Source organism: Hyalella azteca, unplaced genomic scaffold (assembly GCF_000764305.2).
Source record: "Hyalella azteca isolate HAZT.00-mixed unplaced genomic scaffold, Hazt_2.0.2 contig10753, whole genome shotgun sequence".
Lineage (NCBI taxonomy): Eukaryota > Metazoa > Arthropoda > Malacostraca > Amphipoda > Hyalellidae > Hyalella > Hyalella azteca.
This window is the reverse complement of record NW_025940776.1, coordinates 105,608-114,473: the sequence shown is the minus strand read 5'-3', so window position 1 is coordinate 114,473 and position 8,866 is coordinate 105,608. Positions and strand designations below refer to the sequence as shown.

Here is an 8,866-nt window from a genome sequence, read left to right as displayed (position 1 = left end):
AACATGCAGCGCAAACATGCAGCGCAAACATGCAGCGCAAACATGCAGCGCAAATATGCAGCGCAAACATGCAGCGCAAACATGCAGCGCAAACATGCAGCGCAAACATGCAGCGCAAACATGCAGCACAAACATGCAGCGCAAACATGCAGCACAAACATGCAGCGCAAACATGCAGCACAAACATGCAGCGCAAACATACAGCGCAAACATGCAGCGCAAACATGCAGCGATAGCTCACTTCACGAACATGCTTCTGGTGAATTGATTGAGCGTCATACTCGCAAGAAGTTTATGGTGATTAATTGACTTATATCCAGTATTTACAAGTCAACATACCGGCTATAATAACGCGGAAACGTAATATATATAGTCACATACACGAATTATTGCAACTCTAGAGAAATGTATTTTGTAAGTGAATAATTATTTAAAGTCATTTGATGGAACTCGTGTCTTAGATGCTCATCCTTCTAAGGTTTCTAATGAAATGATTTGCTTATTTAATGAGAAATTCACTGAATTTTTTAAAAACTTTAACTCCTCATTTAAGAGGAACTTCAATCGAGCCCTTAACATTTCATCGAGACATTTAATTAATGCACAAAACACTGACTTATTCTGAGTCGTATCCAGCCATCCCTCATGATATTCGCAGCCGCCCCAGCACCGGCCACCCGTAAGCCATTCATTGGCCTTCCTTCAGTCGCCTCTAATTTGCCTTGTGCCCCAAGAATACACCAATCGACGCTTCATAAATTGCCACAACAAAACTGTGAACATCAATGTTATTTCTCTTGAAATTTGAGGCTAGAATACAACTGCAGCAGCTGGACTTATCAGCATAGGGCGCAGTAATAACTCGAAGTAACAGCTAATACCGATGCAGTAACTAAAAGTAAAAGATGAAACAGCTGCAATAACGCAGAGTACAAACAATTGCAGTTGTTTTACGCAAGGTCACAATGATCACGTGCGATATGATTGTGGCATACGCATGAGTCATACGCATACGCATGAGTTATACGCATACGCATGAGTTAGACCTTGCCGAAACGTGCGGTATGAAAATTTCCAAATGCAGTAACGCGGAGTAACACCAATTACACCTGAAGTAATGTAAAGCAACAACAGTTACAACTGCAGTAACAACAATTACAGCTGCAGTAACAACAATTACAACTGCAGTAACAACAATTCCAGCTGCAGTAACAACAATTCCAGCTGCAGTAACAACAATTACAGCTGCAGTAACAATTATAGCTGCAGTAACAACAATTACAGCTGCAGTAACAATTATAGCTGCAGTAACAACAATTGCAGCTGCAGTAATGTATAGTAACAAGCAATGGAATATATCGTTCAGTGTAGAGGGCAGGTGCAAATCAAAAAAGCTAGTTCTTATTGCCGTCTTAGCAATGGAATATATCGTTCAGTGTCGAGGGCAGGTGCAAATCAAAAAAAGCAAGTTCTTCTTGCCGTCTTAGCAAAGGCCCGGCGCACGCAAGGCCTTCACAGTATCAAATATCATTCAGAACTCAAGGCAATAATCTGAATTCACGAGCTCGTGCTCAAGGCCGTAGAAGTTGGGCAATGAAACGAGTGACCCATTCATAAACTAGCAAGGAAAAAAGTTAATAAAAGGTGCTTAGTCTGTCAGCACGCAAACTGAAGAGTTATTGATATGTCAGACAGGTACAGTTGAAGCGTTCACAAAAGGTAATTAGTCTTCCAGCACGCGAACAGGCGACTTATTTGATATCTAAGGAGGATGGAATAAAGCTTGAGCGTTAATAAAAAAGTGAAATTAGTCAGCCCGAAAAATAAAGAGTTATTAAGGGTCAGAAAGTAATAAAGTTAATATTAATAGGACCAATTTTTAGGCATTAAGAATAATAGATTTTCTTATCAATAATATAGGAATATCATTGAATATTTGAGAAGAAGTGTGTATGAATTACATTCTCTCTTTAGTCATGACTAGAGAGGATTAACTTATAAAGCAGCCTGTGATGGTATTGGGAATAAAGGAATGAATTAGATAGCTTTGCAAAAGCTTGGCGGAATTATTACTCGATTTGAATGTTCCTATACATTGAAGATTGGAAATAGTAAAGCGATGCAAACAAAAAATTCCCTCAAAGTTAATATAAATTTCAAAATATATCCGACGTTAATCAGGCGTTTAATTCTATTAATTATAATTAATACTTATTATTCACTAGACGTGATAGAGATTGATGAAAAAGTACCAGACCTGAGTCAACATGGACAACACCTCGTGAAAGATCACGCGATTAAGACCTCATTACTGGGCGGAAGCCGTGATTCTATAAAAGGGCTGGGACCCTTATATAGTCCCCCCGGAAGCTGACATGTACGCCGCAATGTAACTTGCGTTAGAACTACTCCGACCAAACGGTCGACGTCTTAGCCTTATGCCACTATAAAACTCTCATATATTACCACCCCGTGTTAAACCAAGTTCTCAAGACAGATGGTGTCTTAGTTATCCATAACGCACTTAGTCAATGAATCCCTATTCGCAGGTTCAGGTAGAAATATATAATAAGTCTGGAGGCGCTTGAAATGTGCATCAGGGACACATAACTGAAACCAAAAAAAAAACATAACTAAAATGAGCTTGGCCGGATCAACAGTGGGTTAATTAGTCAACATAATATAGGCGTCGAATGTGCTTACGAATTTACTCTGTCTAGATATACTCCACATGATTAATATAATACTCGTTGCCTGAATGTACTCAACAGTCGCAGCATCCCTGCATTAAAATGGGTAATGTTCTCAAGTGTAACTAACGACTACGCTGTAGCAAGTCGAGTTGGCTTGAGATAAGAAATGGATTGAAGGCTTAGACATTGAACACAATCGAAAACACTGCGCAGAGCACTTGAAGTCCCGGCTCGCTAAATGGTCACGGAAAACATCAAATATTCTTCTGGTATTATCACGACAGGAAATATGGCGTGTAATACACGCCAAACATTCCATAGGTATTGTCACAGCAGTCATCAAACATTCCCTCGGTGTTGTTATGGCAAACATCAAACATTATCTCGGCTTTTCACAGCAGACATCAAACATACCATCGGTATTGTCACGGCAGACATCAGACATTCCCTCGATATTGTCACGGCAGACATCAGACATTCCCTCGGTATTGTCACGGCAGACATCAGACATGCCCTCGATATTGTCACGGCAGTCATCAAACATACCATCTGTTTTGTCACGACAGGCATCAGACATGCCATCGGTTTTGCCGTATCGTCCACTCACGATGCGATCTAAGTGCCCCAGTTACGGGAATGGCTTCACAGCACGACAGCGGTTAACGATGGGCCTTGCATTGGTGGCCTTCGGAAGGTCAGGTATTGACTTTTTTGAAGTGCACTCACCTTAGTGAACACTTTTGAAATTAACACAACTGACAAAAAACACATTTACGTACACACCTCAAACATGAACACATTTACGTTAGCACCTCAGACGTGAACACCTTTAATGTGAACACATTTGACATCAAAACGTTTAAGGAGCACTAAAATATACCACCTTTGATTATTTCAATTGGTGCTGAACTTGTCCATGTATATTCCTATTAAGAGTTTTTGTTCTCCTTAACTACTGGCCAGATCTCACCTGAATGCTTGACAAGCTGCGGCAGGAAGGACTTCCAGAAGGCGCACTCCTTGAGTCTCGGTCCCCTCCCCAGGCCGGACTCCTCCCCGCTCAGGATGAGGTACTCCTTCGTGGCTGGGGAGTACAGAGGCCACTTGGTCTTGGCGAAGGAGCGGTGGTCCCCTTCACTTGGGTTCCTGGCGAGGAAATTAGGGAATTTTTAATAAATCAGAAAAAATTGGGTCCATCCTCTCAGAGACACAACCAATTATCTTTGATTCGGTCATAATCATTTTACAGCAAAATTAATGGAGGTATGTTGCTCATTTCACGAAGGCCTCAGTGACTTAAAGAATGAATGATATTAAAATCATAAGAAGTGATGAAGGGTATATTCAAGATCTATACTGAATAAATCATAGAGATAATAGAAGAAGTAGTCTCATCTAGGACAGGATCGCCAGGAGAGAAATTAAGAATGTGACTAAAAATTTGTCCATTAGTTATTGCTGGGTTTCCAGAAAGATAAAAAATTCATTCTACTGCGATATTGATTACCGTCTGATGATCTCCTGAAATCAGATTTATAAATTAATAATATTGACAGAAGTTATCTAGATCATCTATGGGAAAAGAAAGTTCACTGGTTGGTGCTTCATGATTTGCATGCAATTATGTAATTTATATAATTATTTTTAAAGCAAACTGGCTAATTTTAATTAAAGAAGTAATAAACTCCGCCAAGTTTCCCGTTGACCGAAAGATAAAATATTTGTTTGGACATAATTATGAGGTGGACTTGATTATAACGCTGGTGGTTACTAGTCACTTATTAAATATAACTTCCAGCAAGATTAGAATAGTAAAAAACGTTCTGAAAAATTCTTTCCTAGAGATTGTAGATTTCTTATCACTCCAAAAAGAACCACAATTTACATCACTGAGAATCTTACTAAGTCAAAGCGAAGCAAATTTACCCCAGCAAGTCTACTTCACGTGATTAAATATACCGAACAGAACCAATTCTGATGAAATGTCCAAATGACGTCCTTACCTGTCAGAAAAATTTCTAATTTACTCAGTTTCGATGGAAGTCATAATCTATAGAGAAAAAATAAACTCACCCAGTTTTGATGAAGTTCCCCCAGTAAGTCATCATCTGGCGCGATAGGTCTTGCTCCACCTCGGTAAAGGTTGTGTACTTGGGGTTAAGAGGCTGGCCGAATAGGAAGCTTATTTCATCGGCATGAAGAACACCTGTCCACTTGGGCCATTTGCTGCCACTGGACCTGTGCTTGAAGTAATACATGTAGACGTTGTTGCCGCTCTTGCTGTAGTACTCCGCAAACTCGTTGACGTTGCAAGTGAAGTGGTAATCGCCAATCATTTTATCGATGGCATTTCGATTCTTAGCACCGTCTTCGGGGTCGATCCAATCGGTGTATTGGTACATGATGGCTTGCAATATCAACTCGTTGAAGTACGGGAACAAAGCTCGGACCGACCTCTCAAATTCTGCTCGTGTGATCAACACATTTTCTTCGCGACGGAACAAACTGGGAAGAAAATACATGATGAACCAGTAGCCTTCCTCCGTGTTACTTCCCATCAAGATATTGCACTTCTTAAAGTCGCCGTTTCTCAGGTATTCAATGGGCAATTTATCGAAGAAGGCCCCGTCGATGATTGGGACAAACGGGAAGTCTGTCACCCCGTTTGAAGTTTCACTATTGACTAACTCAGAAGCATTTTTTGATCGCAGACAGTCGATGACAACAGATGGATTACTCATGTCGGTGGGGCAGCCCACGGCTTCGGCGAGACGTTGACCTCTGAGCATGTTTTCCTTTTTGCTCATTATACCCCAGGGAACAGTCGCGGACCCCGACTGCATGATTGCCTGACTAAACAAGTTACGGGAGAGGGGAGACAACAAAAGCATACTGATGGATGTCGCGCCAGCAGATTCTCCCATCAATGTTATGTTGTTCGGATTCCCACCAAAGAATTCAATGTTGTCTTTGATCCATTCTAAAGCCATTAGTTGATCGAAAAGCCCTGTGTTGCCTGGCACGTCGGGAGTGCCCATGTATAGGAAGCCTAGACTCGCAATACGGTAGTGAGGAGCGACTATAATCACGTTCTGGTTGTCAGCCAGAGTGCGGTAGTCGTACACTTCGAGCGAAGAGGTGCCCGAGTAGAAGCCTCCTCCGTAAATCCAAACCAAAACGGGCACGTTGGTAGGTCTCGGTTTCGGAACTATGATTGAGAGATATAAGCAATCTTCACTCATTGGGGTATTGGCGTTCCACATTGTCGAACCTTCAAAATTTCCGAAAAAGTCGTCCAAAGTTTGCCAACAGGAATTAGGGAGTTCTGTTGCATCCTTGACGTCGTGCCAACGGTCGATGGGGATAGGATGTCTAAACCTGAGGTCTCCCACAGGGGGCTTGGCAAATGGGATGCTGTACCATGCATCAACTTCGCCACCTAAAGCCGTCTTTACGGTTTTCCCTTTGACTTTCCCTTTCCTTGTGTTGACCACAAGAGGGTCGTGCAAGGCAGATGTGCCCAGCGTGAAGACCAGCGCCAGAACCAGATACCTGCACCACATTGTGGTGGCCTTGCTACCTTCCTGCTTGAGAAAAGGAGGAAAACCGCACTTGAAATAACAATACTGTTATTATGTCCAACTTACCGTATTGTTTCAAAAAATTATATATTTTTTAATTTATTGCATGGTACCGAAATATATTTAAATTCTTAAGAATTACATTGTAACTCCCGTTGCGAGAAAGAAGAAAGGAAATATATTACACGTATGTCGTAATAGATTCTCATGTCTGTGCCTTCCTAGAATCAATTTTCTTGAGTAGCCTCAACAAGGCTAGTTACTTGCGAGCCTACGTAGAATAATGTTTGGTTAAAAAATAATCGTTCAGTCATGTACGCCTAAACATTCATTATGATCGCAAAAACCACATGCAGAAACAAGTGAAACGTGTAGGTAAGACTCGACACTCAAATACCTATTAAGTTCCTCTTTTTTAAATTTTGCAAAACATTACCAAAATTTATAGTCTTTGAATATTATCTTATGGAAGCATGAATATTTTGAAGATAATTTTTCGTGCAATTAACAGATTATTCGCGATGATTTGTCATAAATTTCCAACAAACTTCAGGGACGTACCACCATTGACCATATTTTTCCTCATAATATCGGAATTTCTCGAAGCATTTAGTTTTTGACTCTTATATTACTTTAAATCTCAGATTTACAATTATAAGTACAAACGACCGTGACTCAGTGAAGAGAGCTATTAGGGCGATGACCGACTATTTGCCATGCCCAATTCGTAAACAATTATTCTTCTAAAATCTCTAGGACATTGGATGTGCCTGAATTGGTATCAAAGTGTCGCAATGAGTCAGACCAAATGAGATTATATTTAAACAATTATTAAGAGTGTTACCAATTCATGCTCTTACTTAAACAATTGTGATGAGGGAGGCCAAATGAGATCACTTCTTGAACAGTGGTAATGTATCACACCAAATTAGATTACTACTTTAACTATTCGAATGGACCTGACCCAATGAAGCTACTATTTAGGCAATTGTAACTGGTGTGGTTTTGACTCGATTCCATTCATTTTACGACCAGCTGATGTTTCTTCCTAGCCGTTAACACAAAACTTTGGGTTATCGCCATGACTCTGACCTGCGGAAGTTATCTTGCAGATGTAATTAGCTGCGCCTGAAGGAGAAACAACTGTCAAAGTTTCATAACTCGTCTCGACATAAAGTTTAAATTGTATCTTGGCGTAGAATTTAAGAAAAAGTTGATTACTAATGATTTTTTAAATTCGATTGAATATGATTGATACTAAAAATATATTTTCTTTCAAATATGTTAGCAAGCAAATTGAAAGATAAAACTAAGAATTTCCGACATACTCGTTTTATTAACATCGTTCCTGGAAACAATGTAATTCCATTTTTAATGAATCTTCATTTTTAATAAAAATATTGAGGATTGTTACAGGCTGTTTCTAAATAAGAGGGCAAGTACAAATCTTCCCCTCTGAAGTATTTAATGAAAATTCTAATTTCGTTCGTGTCAACTGGTAAATTATTCTCTTTTTGTAGTTTTTAATCGTTAGTCATCAATCTGGTCGTTGATCATCTGATGTCTAATTCTCTAATCATTATTTCATAATAATAATCTCATGTATACAGTAATACTATCACTGGCAACTGATGATCAATTTGATTGATCACTATTTAATTCATGCACAGTACACGCAAGATAAACAATACAGTAGGTAATCTCCCTCGTCAGGTGGTCGTTATTTGAACTGGTCAATGGGAAGACTGCGATCGAGAATAATGATTGTTATACATAATAATATCCAAGGTTATTACAGGAGCCCTGAAGGTCAAAGCAAGCCACCTTTAGCAAAATTTATCAAAAGTTATCCTCGTATTTTGTCGGTGCCGGGGAGCGGCAGTCAAAAAACGAACATAATAACAAATTAGAGCAAAAACAACATTTGAATGAATTTATTCAAGTTGTTCATTGAAATATAAAAATTGTTACATATCAAGAGCTTAGCTTCGAAATCTTCAATGGTATTTTTTTATTATTTCTCACTTTCTATCCCAATTGTCTTTTCCATGTTGAATTTATAGTTTTTAAATCACGCAACGAACATTTAGACAGCCCATCTTCTAGAATCAAACACAGGTAATAAATATTCATTAGTTTAGCACGCATAATTAATGCATTATTCAAAAAGCTTAGAAAAAGATAGCAGAATAAGCTTGTTAAAACACGAGTGGTTAATGACCAGAGAATTCATTGATTAAAATTCAAAAAGCATAAACGGAACATCCTCGAGAAGGGAAAAGGTAAAACACGCAGGGACTTTTGAGTCATTCATGAAGCTCGCCAGCAACAATAAGTCAGTATAGAGTAGCGCGCTGTTCACCATGAGGCCAACGATCGTTCCTTCACACAGAATTTCACTCATCTATCTTTTGTATATCTCATCTATCTTTTTTGTATCGCAGCGAAAAATTTTTGTAAAATATTTTCAAGCAAAAGACGAATGAATTTTTTATCTTTCATATAAAATGTGGTTTTGAAGGGGCCTATTTTTAGCGCATTTTCTCATTTATGGAAAAAATGCACTATTGTGCTCGCCATGTCCGTATGTCC

General features: G+C 39.3%; 1 protein-coding gene across 1 annotated transcript in view; it reads right to left on the bottom strand.

Annotated features, from left to right (window-relative positions):
* The window catches only part of LOC108680884 (acetylcholinesterase), an 18,049-nt gene extending 10,634 nt beyond the window's left edge, over positions 1-7,415 (bottom strand). The window contains exons 1-3 of the mRNA XM_018169810.2: positions 7,367-7,415; positions 4,767-6,277; positions 3,664-3,839 (exon numbers count right to left, since the gene is read on the bottom strand). Coding sequence (XP_018025299.1) covers positions 3,664-3,839; positions 4,767-6,256 — 1,666 coding nt within the window. The 5' untranslated portion in view covers positions 6,257-6,277; positions 7,367-7,415. The remainder of the gene's footprint in view (positions 1-3,663; positions 3,840-4,766; positions 6,278-7,366) is intronic.
* Positions 7,416-8,866: the final 1,451 nt, after the last annotated feature.